The 14,038-nt window shown below is 42.7% G+C and overlaps 1 protein-coding gene across 2 annotated transcripts in view; it reads left to right on the top strand.

Moving 5' to 3' along the window:
- Window positions 1–4,997: 4,997 nt before the first annotated feature.
- Nt5e (5'-nucleotidase ecto) overlaps window positions 4,998–14,038 on the top strand; it is a 44,461-nt gene continuing 35,420 nt past the window's right edge. Inside the window, exon 1 of one of the 2 annotated variants that reach the window (XM_047558316.1) lies at window positions 4,998–5,415. In XM_047558316.1, the coding sequence (XP_047414272.1) occupies window positions 5,077–5,415 (339 nt within the window). In that variant the 5' untranslated portion in view covers window positions 4,998–5,076. The remainder of the gene's footprint in view (window positions 5,416–14,038) is intronic. The other variant, XM_047558315.1, reaches the window with a different exon arrangement.

The raw sequence follows: 14,038 nt of genomic DNA, 5'->3' as shown, positions 1-14,038 counted from the left end.
ACAAATATATTTATATACCCACCCATTTTCCAATAAATTAATAAATTTATTTTATTCAACTTGATGTAATTTTTTTTAAATTTGCCTGTGGTGAGGCAGCATATGATGGTGGGGAGTATAAGGTAGAGTAAAGCTACTCAACTCAAGGTAGGACAGGGAATGAAAGAGAGGAAGAGGAAGGAATTAGGGTCCCATTAAGGTCACATCTGCATTGATCTGACAGTCTTCCACTAGGGTCTACCAGTAGAGCCAAGCCAAGGACCAAGGCTTTAACACACAGGCCTTTGGGAAATATTCTAGAACTATTTTATTTTTAATATTTTTTAGATGTTGATAGACCTTTATTTTATTCATTTATTTTTATGTGGTGCTGAGAATCGAACTCAGTGCCTCACACAGGCAAGGCAAGCACTCTACCGCTGAGTCACAACCCCAGTCCCCTTGATGTGATTTTGTTGTTGCTGTTGTTGTTGTTAAAGTATCTGTCATTCCACCACAAACAATACTAATTAAATTAATATCTCTTGCTGGCACAGTGGCACATACCTGTAATCTCTGCTACTTGGAAGACTAAAGCAGAAGAATTCCAAGTTTTGATCAGCCTGAGAAATTTATCAAGACCCTGTCTCCAGATTAAATAAATAAGTAAATAAATAAATAAATAAAAAGGCTAGAGATGTGGTTTAGTGGTGGAATGCCCCTGGGTTCAATCCTGTTTCACAAATAATAAAAATAACAAAAATTAAGTTAATTAATTAAAACCTCTTTTAGCTTTAGCACTACATATGTTATTTATCATTGATGTGAGTGAGATCTTTGCTGAATCAGGTAATAATTTTCAAATACTGAAAGACTGTGTCCTCAATTTTTTTGTGTTATCCCCCATAAAATGACTAGCGATATTATACCTTTTTATTTTCTTTGCAGTGCTGGAGATTAAATCCAAGGCCTCCTGCAAGGCAAATGTTCTACTTGACTTGAGGAATCTCCTGTGACCTACAAGTGTTTAGTTTATGTAATCTGGTGTTATCTGCAGCAGTATCAGTTCTGAGACAGCTGGAATCTTTCTTGGCTCCTGTTTGTTATTATCACTCACTGTCTTTCAAGCAGATTTTACGTTGGTGCTACTTGATTTGCATTACTGAAGCAGTTACTGTTTCCATCACTGGGAGGGAAAACAAAGCACATACATTAAACCACTGGGGAAAAAAGTAAAAGCCACAATAATGTAAGATTGTAGGACTAGACCATGGATTTAGACCAGAGAAAACTCACTACCATCTGGAGGAGTCAAAGATATTTCATGTTGACCTGAACTGGAACATAAAGGAAGCCTGGACTTTGGCCTGAAGTGGCTGGGAGTAATGGTACAGAAGAAAGTAAACAGGACTTATTGTGAGAGGAACAGCAGAAGATAGAGTTGACTGAACAGAGAGAATCTTTAGAAGTCCAGGTTGTGAAGTGTCAACTTTGTCCAATAAATAATCGAAGACCATCTTAGCTCTGCATGCAAGCAAATGACTTAGGAATGATTTTGAAGCAGAAATCTGGTAGTATCCCCAGGACAGGGATTTCAGAACTAACTGCAGGGCTTTGATTAAAAAACAAATGGTCAATGATGTCATGTTGATGTAATGTAAGATATGATGCAATGGGAAAGCACCTCACACATGTCTTTTCTGTCTAAAAATCCAAGCTGCTATGTAATCATGAGAAAACATCACACAAACTCCAAGAGAGGGACAGTACACAAAATCTAGTACCCTTACCCTTCAAGAGTGTCAAGGTCATAGAAGACAAAGGAAAAACTGAAAAGTATCACAGATTAGAGGAGACAGCATATACGAAAACTAAATGCATTGTGGTATCCTGGATTGGATCCTGAACAGAAGAAGAACATTAAAGAAAAGGCTAGTGGAATCCAAGTAAAATCAGCAGTGTAGTTGCTAGCTTTGTATTGATATTAATTTTTTTGGTTTCAACAGTTATACAAGTTGCGAACATAGGAGAATACGGGTGACAAATGTGTGGGAACTCTTTGTACTCCTTTGCAACTCTCGTGTAAGTAAAAACTATTTTGAAGTTAATTTGTTTTCCAGTTTTCCTACTCCCATTCTAGCAAGTCTGAAAGGGTGGCAGAGAAAAACCTTGCAAAGCATGACTTTATAGGGTGTTTCAGAAGCAAGGGTCTTGTGCAGCTCCAGACTCTGTTGCCCCCAATCTACATGCCTTTTCCTGGGCAAATATTCACATTCTCTGAGCTTCAAACCCCATGTCTTAAAACCAGAACTTGCAAGGGACATCTTTTCAAAAATAGTACTGGGAAAACTGGATATCCACATGCAGAAGAATAAACCTGGAATTTTACTTTATACCATATACCAAAAAAAAAAAAAAAAAAAAAAAAAAAAGCAGAATGAAGCAAAAAATTAAAGAGTTCAAACTATAAAACTCGTAGGAGAAAATATAGGATTATTATATTTGACTATTATTATATTTGACTATATTGACATTATATTTGAATATGATTTTTTGGACATAGCATCAAAAGCATAAGCAACAAAAAAATTGATAATCAGAATTCATCAAAATTAAGTGTTGAGACCCCGGATGTAGCTTAGATATAGAGCACATGCTTGGCATGCAGAAGGACCTGGGTCCAATTCTCAGGACTACCAAAAAAAAAATTGTTTGTCATCAATGACATTATCAACAGAGTTAAAAAACAACCTATGAAATGGGAGAAAATATTTTCAAATCATATATCTGCTTAGGGATTATTATCCAGAACATATAAAGAATTTCTACAACTCAATTAAAACATAGTCAAAGGACATGAATACATATTTCTCCAAAGAAAACATATGAAAGACCAATAAGCACATGAAAAGATTCTTAACCTTACTAATCATAAAAGAAATGCCACTCAAAACTACAATAAGATACCACTCCACATCCCTCAGCATGACTATCGTTTAAGATAATCAGAAGAAAGTAAGTGGACAAAGGGGAACCTTAATGTATTATTGGCACCATTTTAATGGTGCAGCCACTCTAGAAGAAAATGTTCTGGTTCCTCAAAAATTAAACTTAAGAATTATCCTGTGATCCAACAATTCCACTTCTGGGTGTATAAACAAAAGAAGTAAAGGAAGGAACTTGAATAGATATTTGCACATCATCTTCATAGCAGCATTATTCACAGAGCCAAAGGTATCCATCAACTGATGAACAAACAAAATGGGGAATATACCTAGAATGGAATATTATTCAGCTATAAAAAAAGAAGGCAGTTATGACATACTGTGTACAACATGGATGAACTTCCAGAACAGTGGGCTCAGTGAAACAAGTCAGTCACAAAAGGATAAATAGTGTATAATGGCACTTAAGCTTGGCACTTAGAATAGACAAATACATAGAGATGCAAATTAGAATGCCAGGTGTTAGGGAAGGAAGAACTTAGGAATCATTGTTTAATGGTTAAAAGTCTCAGTTTGGGAAGATGAAAAAGTTTTGGAGATCAATGGCAGTGGTATAAACTTAATGCCACTGAATGCTTAAAATGGTTAAATAGCAAATTTTATGTTATGTGCATTTTAGCACCATTTAAAAAAAAAAAAAAAAAAAAAAACTTTTAAAAAACAGAACTGGCAGCCAGCCTGGTGGTGCACGCCTGTAATCCCAGTGCCTAGGAAGGTTGAGACAGGAGGATCCCCGGCTAGTCTTAGCAAAAGGAGGCCCTAAGCAACTCAGTGAGCCCTGTCTCTAAGCAAAATACAAAATAGGGACGGGGATGTGGCTCAGTGGTCAAATGGTCCCGAGTTCAATCCCCGGTACCCCCGCCACCCCCCAAAATAATACACACACACAGGACTGGTTTGATGTATTTTGGAGAAGTGTGAAGATTACATATGTTGTCCTACAGAACATCAGAACACCTAGGGGGAACCCAAACTAATTCTCATTCCCATTTCTTCCCAAAGTTGCTAGAGTATTGGTTATATTTAATTTGAGCCCAGGAATCAATCCAAGGACATCCAAAGAGACATTCTGCAGCAATTTTAAGTCGATGATAAGGAGGTGTTTGTTGTATGTACTCCTATTGCCTTCCGTGCCAAAAGCTTTGCATGATACACACACACACACACACACACACACACACACACACACACCATCCTTAAAACCTCAAAAGTAGGCCAGAAAAGAGAGATTACTAGAAAAGCAAAGGACAGCAGTACGCCCACAGAGCTGTCCGGGTACTCCTCCACTACACATCCCGGGTCCCACGCCCGCAGGATCCGATTAGATTCCTGGAACTGTTCACGCAGTGCCGCTGTCTTATCACTAAAGTTTTAATTGCAAATAAACGAGGGACTGCATCCCAGTTCATTCTTAGCCTCTGAGTCTCCGAATCTAAGCAATTTAGACTTTGTGCGCTCTCAAAACTACTCAGAGCGTCACATCGCACAATGAGCTTTTGGCTTCCGCAGCCCCAATTGCAAAGCGCTCCTCTCCTGCCTGGCTCCTTACTCTCCGCCCCACCCCACGCACACCAACTTGCTCATCTTTCTTTCCGCCCCCTCTTTTCCCTTCTTTTGCTCTTCAAAGCGATAGTTCGTGCAACCACAAACCCAACACAAACATACATTCTCGCACAGAAAGCCGAGCCTCCAAGAGGCGAGGATCGGTGAGGATTCTCACACCTGGACGACCCCTCCAATTCCTAAGGCGCACGGGGAAAAAAGAACACCCACCATCAGTGGGGTTGCCGGTGCCCAGGCTCCCTCTGGAGCCCGCTCACCTCTGGAACAACTTCCTCACTGTTCCTTTAGGCAGCTCTTGCCAGCCCCTAGCGGCGCCGGGGGCCGCTCCAGGTGCCAGGGTCGGATCGGGTGACGGAGCGGGCGTGCGCCTAGCCCTCGGGGTGTGCCTCTGGGCTGAAGAAGGGCCCGCCCCGCGCCCCGCGCCCCGCCCCTTCAGCCAGGGCGCCTAGCCCGGCCCCGGCAGCTGCCCTGCACTCGCCGGCACTCGCCCGGCCAGCCCGCACTCCCGCCAGCTCCACACGCCGCAGCCATGGGTCCCCCAGCTGCGCTAGCGCCGGCGCTGCTGCTCCTCGCGCTGGACGCACTGCTGTGGCCCGCAGCTAGCGCCTGGGAGCTCACCATCCTGCACACCAATGACGTGCACAGCCGGCTAGAGCAGACCAGCGAGGACTCTGGCAAATGCCGAAACGCCAGCCTCTGTGTGGGCGGCGTGGCGAGGCTCTTCACCAAGGTGCAGCAGATCCGCCAAGCCGAACCTAACGTGCTACTGCTGGACGCCGGCGACCAGTACCAGGGCACCATCTGGTTCACTGTGTACAAGGGCTCCGAGGTGGCGCACTTTATGAACGCTCTGCGCTACGATGCCATGGTAAGACTGGAGCTCCCGGGGTAGGAGTCCCAGACCCAGAGGGTTGCCAGATGGAGAAGGAGCCCGTGGCACGGCGTCGCAAGCCTAGGACCAGGACGCAAACAGATGTGTGGATAGAGCTAAACTGGCGGATTGGTTGAAGACGATAAAAGTCTTAAACTGATGTTTGGGTCCTCACTATGAGATGGGGGTATTTACAGGAGCCGGATCCCTCTCTGCCTATCTGGCTTTGATAGTTATTGAGGGCTAGGGACTGAATAGGGCTTTCACGCATTTTTCTCATCTACTGATGGATTTTTTCGAAGAATGCCTTATCTCAATTTTATTGCAAGGGAAGCTGAGAGTCAAAACTGAGTAAATAATGCAGGTCACCAGCCCCAAGAGGAAATCAATAAGAATGGACACCCAGTCCTTTGACCCTGAAGCTTGAGCATAATAAACTCAGAGCATTGAGTAGATTTCCTACTCAGCTTCTTTCTCTGTGACCTGGGCACGCTATTTACTCCCTGTGTCTCAGTATACATCCTAAAAGCATTGTCTGTACATAGTATGGTCTCTAGGAATGTTTGTTATTTGCCAGACACTGCAGTGTAGGTTCAAAAGAAAGAAACTTCAGAGAGGACCAAAATGCTGAAACACTGAGATTTTAATAAAATCAGTTTGATAGCAGAGATTTAGAAAGAGAGGCCAACTTAAGAGACCAGTGGCTCTCAAAACGTGAAGAGTTTGGTCCAACCTCCCAAATATTCTGTTAAATTTGACACCTTGTTTGTTGGGCCAAATTCTAGAAAAGTGGCAAGGCGGGGATTACACCGTAGTAAGTAAGTGTATATATGGTGCTGACTGTTTTAAATCAAGCCATTGCCCAAGTTTAACCTCCTGGAAAAACCTACAATGAGAGGATTCCACCAGATTGGTAAAAACAAACAAAAAGCTAGAAACAAGAGAACTTAAGAGCTTTGAAAGAGGAAGAACAGAGCAAAAGTCCCAGGAATTTGTGAAGTCATGTGTGGAAGGGAAAGGAAGGTGTGGTCCAGGCTGGGATGCAGAAGGCTGACAGTTAAGTACACTTTACACAAGAAGAGCTCAGGGGTCAGGAGAATACAATATCCTATTTTTTCCTCTGAATACTTGGAAAAGAGAGGACAGGAAAAGATAAGAGGGCAAGGTTGTTTAGTCGTACCCCCACCCCAAGAAGAAAGCTTATTTTGGAGGGATGAGGGAAGGAGAGAGAGTCCCCTTTGTTCCTATCATTCGTTGAGATTATCAGGGATACCCAAAGTGGCAGCCACTCAAACAGATCCCTAAGTTTCCAGAGTTGGGAGCTGTGTGCTCACCAGAATCTGTGTCAAGAACTCTGTTCTCTTTGCCTTGCATTTTCCACAGCTAGACCTGCCTGATGTTTTGCAAGCAGTAACACCAACATAAATATTTATATAATTGAATTGTTACTAGTTTAAGTCTCCACTTCCTGCCAGAGGGGTAGAATAAACCTTATATGAGTTTGTTTTGATTTCATAGTAAATGACAGAAAACTTTCTTTTTGTAACATCCTTTTCTCCTCCGTTGTGTAAGCTTCTTTTGGTGAAAAAAAAAAACAAAAAACCTGAAGTTTCCTATTTTCCTATAATATTTCCCTCTTTAAACTGTAGCAAGCTCATGATGTTTCTCCTCATATCAAATGTTGACAAGACATGTGAGGCTAGAGTGATCTGCTACAAGTTACAGCCCATCTCCTCGTGAATGTTTAGCATACTTTCTGTAGAATGAAATTTCTTTCAAATATTGTTCAGAGTAATCGCACTGGGGTCTGAGGAAAAATAGGCTCCTTATATAACATTGGCAGGGGGCAAAATGGGGAGGAGATTGAATGGCAAGGTTGATGGCCATGTTCCTGATAGCTTTGCGTCAGGACTGCTCTGCACAGTTTGATTGTGGGTATGATAAACATGATTTGAACTGCATAAAATCCCAGTTTTTTTTTTTTTTTTTTTTTTTGTAGCAGGGATTGAACCCAGGGGTGCTTCACCACTGAGCAACATCCCCTGCCTTTTTCATTTTTATTTTTTATTTTTTATTTTGAGGCCTTAAATTGTTTAGGGCCTCACTCGGTTACTGAGGCTGGCTTTGAATTTGCAATATTCCTGCCTCGGCCTCCTGAGCACCAAGATTACAGGCATTTGCCACTGCATGCAACAAAATCCTGTTCTTATAGTGTTAAATCATGTGATACAGTTCTGCTGTATTTCATCTTTGAGATTTTTTTTACTGTCATCTTGCTGATATTATACTAACCTTCGGAGAATTTATTGTGTTCTGCTACAAACATTTCCCCGTTGTAGGCACTGGAGTTTCTGATCCAGGTAAAAAACTGCTGTGAAGGGGCATCTTCAGTTTCCTATAAACTGGATGTGGTTTACAGAAGCCACATCTAAGGACTCAAGGTTGTGGAATAAAGGGAAAGTTCCTGGAATCTAGCTTAATCCCAGAAGTACCTAGATCAGGAACCTCCAAGGAGATGGAGCTTTCTAGACCTGCTTTGGCCCCGTGAAAGCAGCCAGAGTACTTCTGATAGCTGTGGAGACCTCAGGGCAAGCCTGGGGACCCCAGGGACTGGGCTACTTGTTAGAACACTAGGTGAAGGATGCAAATGTTGCTAGTTGGTGCAGCTGTCTTAGTGGATCCCTGAGGAATGTGGAAGAGAGAGTATGTACCAAGGTTATACATTTAGCCCAGTTACTTCACTGAGCCTTGTGCATCTTAATGTAAAACAGGAATGATAAACCCCGCCATGTAGGATTTTTGTGAGAAGTACGTGCTAAAATAAACGCAAAAAGCCCTACCCTTCTGGTTGCTCGTGGTAAGTGCTCACTAAAGGTTAGTTCCATATGCCCTGGGGGAAGTTGTGAGGAAGAGAATGTTTGAATTTGGATCTGTCAGCTCATCTGGTTCTGACAGCCTGGCACAAACCACCACCTGCCTGTAGCATCTTTCCTAAATCCCATTGTCTAAATTATTTTTAATATTTACTCATTGGGTAGACCTGTGAAATCTCCTCAAAGCATAAAACTGAAGGGACTCAACTCCAGAGGTGAGATTCTCACCCATGGACTGTAAGAAAGATAACTATCAGTGGGTCTTGTGGGGCTTCCCAGAATGGTGGCCTTTTATTTACCTGGTTCCTGCTTCTGAGGCCCTGGCTGCTGAGCCCACCTTCTGTACAAATAGCTCCCAAATGTTTGACCCTGAAGCCAGGGTGGGAACCATGTCCCCTGCCTTTACCTCACTCTGGGAACAGTTAGATTGAATAGGCCTTTGGCTGCAATTCCCACTTCCTGCATAGGCAGCCAATCTAATGTGTTTGATTTGTACGGCTTTGTTTCTGTTGTTATAGAACCTTTATGTGCTTACATTTTAAAATTATATAAATAAATAGTCCTGTTAGCTTTTTCTGTTTCTTTTCTCCTAACTTGCTTTTGCGATTTGCTCATATCACTGTGCATTTACCATACCTATACGACAATGATATCCTTCATTTGGTGTCGTGGAATTCATCTTTTTTCCCTTGTGGTTGGTGTGTTTGAATGTTTGTGTAATAGTTTGCCAATTTGAAGCTTGCATTTCCAACACTCCTCACTGGAAATCCAGAGATTGCTACTATTCTCCTTGCCTTTTAAGAAAATAAAAATATGCTGGGTGCAGTGGCACACGCCTGTATCCCAGCAACTCAGGAGGCTGAGACAAGAGGATAGCAAGTTCAAGGCCAGCCTCAGTAAATTAGCAAGGCCTTAAGCAACTTAGTGAGACCCTATCTTAAAATTCAAATACATAAATAAATATGGCTGGGGATGTAACTCAGTGGTAAAGCCCTTCTAGGTTCAATCCCAGTTCCACACAAAAAGAGAAAAATAAAGAAATCTATAATCTTCGGCTATGCCAGTCCCCTCAGGGGCCAGCAGTTTCTCACCTGCATAATGAGAAGTTTGAACCTTTTGTCTCTGAGGCTGTGTACATCTCTGAACAACTGAACTTTGTTTCAGTGAAATGTTTCCGTTCATGAAGGGGCAGCAATATGGGACACAAGAATGGAGGCAGGAATCTGCAAGATGAACCAGCCTGGACCAGAGTGAAGAGGCAGAAACCAAGGGAGATGAAGTTGTCTAAATCTTACAGGCCACCTGAGAAGTTAGGGCTCTGCTGTGACGGTAAACCGTGGGGTTTCGAGTAGAGGGTGACTAATGTAATAAAATATGACCATTTGTTCCTGTCACAGAGCTCCTAACAGCTAAAAACTTTCCTAAGTGGTAGAAGTACCTTGGTATTCACAATGAACTCCTTTGATAATACCTGAGTGTAGGTTAATAAGGTTACTTAGGGTAGGGTCCATGGATAACTTCAGGATGGGGCTAGTCACGAGAAAGACCAAGCAATTAGAGGTGTAGAGAGTTGGAACTTCCAACCTGATGCATCAACCTCCAGGAGAGAAAGGAGCTAGAGACCAAGCTCTGTAAAAAACTCTTGACCAAGAAATAGTGGTAACAATGCATGCGAAGTCCTTGGCACAACACTAGCCCACGGTGAGGCATCAGTAGTGCTGGTTGTGCTCACCTGCTGTTGGCAGGGTGGCTCAGGAAGGATATCAATGAAAGTTGCCTACGGGGGTTTAAGCATGGGGCTCTGGGAGGGTAAGAGGCTTCAATATTACCACACCAGTGTGCAGCCTCCCCTGCTCAAGCTCACCCCCACCCTTGTCTGTTTTGTTTGTTTTTTTTTTTTTTTTTTGGTTCACAGTTCTGAAGGCTGGGAAGCTCAAGATCAGGCTGACCACATCTGGTGAAGTGCTTCTGGGGTGGGGCTGTCTGCAGAGTCCCGAGGCATAGCAGAGCATCCCCATGGCAAATCATGCAAGAGACAGTCAAACTGGCTTTCGTAACAGACCTACTCTCAAGATAACCCATGAACCCATTAGTCGATGAGCGGATTAATCCATTCATGAGAACATCATCCTTATGACCTAATCACCTCAGAAAGGTCCTACCTCCTAATAGCACGATGGAAATTAAATTTCAGTGTGAGTTTTGTTGGGGGCATTCAAGTCATTGCATCCTCTGACAGCTGAGGCCTGCTATTTCAAACACTGAAGTGCAATATCAAGGCTTTTCCCTGGACTTACTGGACATGCCTGGTCCTTATGGGACTGGGGCAAACAGAAGCAGTGGAGATGGGTCTGGACAGGTGTCAGGACACCAAGTTTTACTTTTCAGCTCTTCTGTGCATCAGCTGTGTGAATCTGATGTTGGATTCCTCATCTATAAAATGGGAAGGTTGGAGGGGGTGGTCTCTTGATGTCACTTCTCAGCACCTCGGCCCCTGCCCAGCCCTTTCTCTTTTCTCTAATCTGCCCACATAGCTCAGCTTTTCTCAGAACTTCATTTAAACCAAATTCTAAGTTTGCTTGACAACTCTCCTATTTCTCTTCACAGTTACTTTTATTATGTTCTCTTTCTTTTTCTTTGTGGAGAGAGTGGGGAAACAGCTATTTTCTTGTGGAAAGAGAGCTTGGATCTTCTCCCAGGTACCTTCATTTATTCCTTGTTTCCAAATGAAGGGTCCCAGGATACTCTGTGCAGTGTTGCACTGTTAATAACAAAAATGATGGCCTAAGGAACAAGAGGAGAGCAGCCCAGCTTCAAGCCTGTCATCTTTGAGACTCATTTATTCATGTAATCACAGATCTTCATTCAGCACTACTATGTGCCAGGCTTTGTGTTAAGTGGTGAGGATCACCATCCTCACCCGCTCGGGTGAAACCTACTGTTCAAAATATGGTAGAGGTGGCAATGTCCATTTGATCCCTTGGTAACCGCACAGAGGCTGGGTAAGAACTTTAAAGGAGAGGGAGAAACAGCATAGCAGAAGTGATTGAATTCTAACACTTGTACATGGAAATGCCCCAGGTAAAGTTCTGGTCCATAAACAACACAACAGGAAGCGTTCCTCTTTACCCTTTGTGCCCAGATCATCAGGGAACAAGTTTCTTCTCCTCCTCAAATAACTAATTCCTATGAAAGGAGAAGTCATCTTATATTCAAGTGTCACAAGGTCTCATATTAAGGAAACTCCCAGAATTACTTTTATCTTCAATAGCAAAGTTTGGGGGAAGGCAAATTAGCGATGCTAGCTTGGGAAGCTTGACAAACAGATCTTCATGGCAATCATTTTTATTCGTTCGATTGTTTTTTGGTTTTCAGTTTTGTTTTGGTTTTCCCCAGTGTTAGGGATCAAACTCATGCAATAGGATTTTTTTAAAAAAGAATGGTGGGAGGAGTAATTGTTGCCAAAGCTCAGATTTTAGAAGTCGCCAGCATCTAGGGGATTGTGGTTTTCCACACCTCAGAGATGGGAACAGCTTCTACCCCATTAGGGGCTGGGACCACAGGCCTCTGCTTCTTTCATTTCAGTCAGAGTTGCAGACTTGGGTTGGATGAGACTGGGCTCAGGTTGGGGGTAGGGAGGAGCAAAGCAGCTTCTCAGTTCATCTTGTCCTTGTCCTAGCATCTGTGTTTTATTAACTGAAAATGGAAAAGAACCAATAAATATTGTATTGGCAACTTTCTGAACTCCACTCACAAGTGCATCTGAATGCTGTGTAAATTTCTTTAGTGTTTTGTTTCCTTCAACCCCATAACTAGAATTTGAAATTTATCTTGACACTTCTTTTCTCTCACTTGAATAATTGATTCAATATGTAAGCTGAACATTAGCTGGAGCCCTCGAATCCCTCAGAAAGGTAGTTAAGTCTGTAGGACCTTATTTAGTTGAGCAGAACTTCTAAATGTAACAGCAATGTGCACATTTTGTATATTCTATATCGGTTCTTCCCAACTGATACAGAAAAGATGAAATGCTTTCTGTTCAGTATTTGTTGGTTCACCCTTTCAACAAGTATTGGTGAGCAAGTAAACTAGGTTGAACCCAAGATCTTTTCCGCCATTCCGTGGGAAGGCATTCTCACCTGCCAGAGCAACACACCCTGACCCAGAACTGTGGGGACGAGGGCAGCCCAGCATCAGAAATGGTCCACAATGTCATTTATCCATCAACCAAAACAAGCATAATTTGGAATTCTTCCATCTCAAGGATGTTGTTGAGCACCTCTGATTGATTAGCAAGTGAACCCCATTGTATAACAGTCTAGGCTCACTCGTTAGGTCTTAAATGATAGGGCTGACTGCAGCCTTCAGTCCTTTACAAGATGAACTGGTATATAAGTGACTAGCCAAATAAATGTGCCTTGGATTTCTGACATATAGCTTTTTTACATCATTGCAATTGATTTCTGTGGATTAAAAAAAACAAACTTTTCTTCTACATGAAGCATACCCCACAGCTCTTAAATCAAGTCTTCTTGGTTTCCCGACATGTTTAAACCTCTTGTCTTCACTCCTGCATTCATTTTCTTTCCCTCATTTATTTCTGTCATTGGTGTGGTTTGCCTATGAACGTTCCCTGAGCAGCCACCTGTTGGTGAAGCTTGTCCTCTGAGCTTGATGAGCAGCACGTGCCTGCATCCTCTCACACGTTCCTCCTTACAGTTCCCATGGATTATGTATGCTTGAGTGGATGGATGAATGGAGGGTGGCAGGGGGTGGTAGTGCTCAAATTATTCTGGCTCCCTGTCTGTCCTTCCAGCTTCCTGAGGACAAGGACTATGGCACTGTTACTTGGCACTCTAGAAACTAGCAAGAAGTTAAGTGATACCCTTTACTTCCATGCGTGTACATTAGCAGCAAGTTTGGCAGAGTAGTTAAGATCCCAGCTGCTAAAGCTTTACTTACCTTGGCTCAAATTTCAGCTCTTCCACTTGCTAGTTGTAGGAGCTCCATGCCTCAATTTCCTCATCTATGAAAAGAGGAACTAAGAGTATGCACCTTACAGCCATGTAAGGATTGAACAAGTTACTACATGAACAAGACTGAACTGATCATATTAGTTCCATCTTCTCGCTAACTTCCACTGTGAAATCTAAATGATGATCACGTACACACACACTAGCAGTGCACACGGAACAGTTCAACCAGCTCCATTCACTAGCAAATGCTGGTAAGATATTAGTAGAAATATGAAGGTAAGTTACAAGTTTAAACATGGGGAAAGAAAACAAGAGAACCTGGGCGATTGTCCAGAGTACAGTTGCTGGGAGGTCAGGCTGCGAATTGGGATGTAGTCGGCTAAGCTTTTCACCTGTTTCCTAGCAACTCGGTTTCTCTCATTTTACCACAGAGACATGGCCATTTACCAAGTTTATTTCATATCCTGCCTTCTGAAAAGGTTTAATGCCTCACACATCAAATCATAGAGTAAAATGGAGTGGGTGGAGTGAGTAGTTTTATTACTCATTTAGTAAACATCTTCTGGGCACTGGTCCAGCATTTGTCTGGTGTCACCAAGGGCACAGGGGCAGTTGATGTGTGAACAGACTGCCACAGAGAGGACAGGTGCTATAAGGGACAAGTGTGTAAGGCATAGTGGATACACTCAAGATATGTGTCATGGAGGTCTCCAGGAAGCAACTCAGTGCGTCTGGGGATTTTGTTTTTGGAACTGAGGGTACCTGAAGTTT

The sequence above is a fragment of the Sciurus carolinensis genome, chromosome 7 (assembly GCF_902686445.1).
Source record: "Sciurus carolinensis chromosome 7, mSciCar1.2, whole genome shotgun sequence".
Lineage (NCBI taxonomy): Eukaryota > Metazoa > Chordata > Mammalia > Rodentia > Sciuridae > Sciurus > Sciurus carolinensis.
Note: the sequence above shows the minus strand (reverse complement) of the source record. Positions and strands in the feature narration are given on the sequence as shown.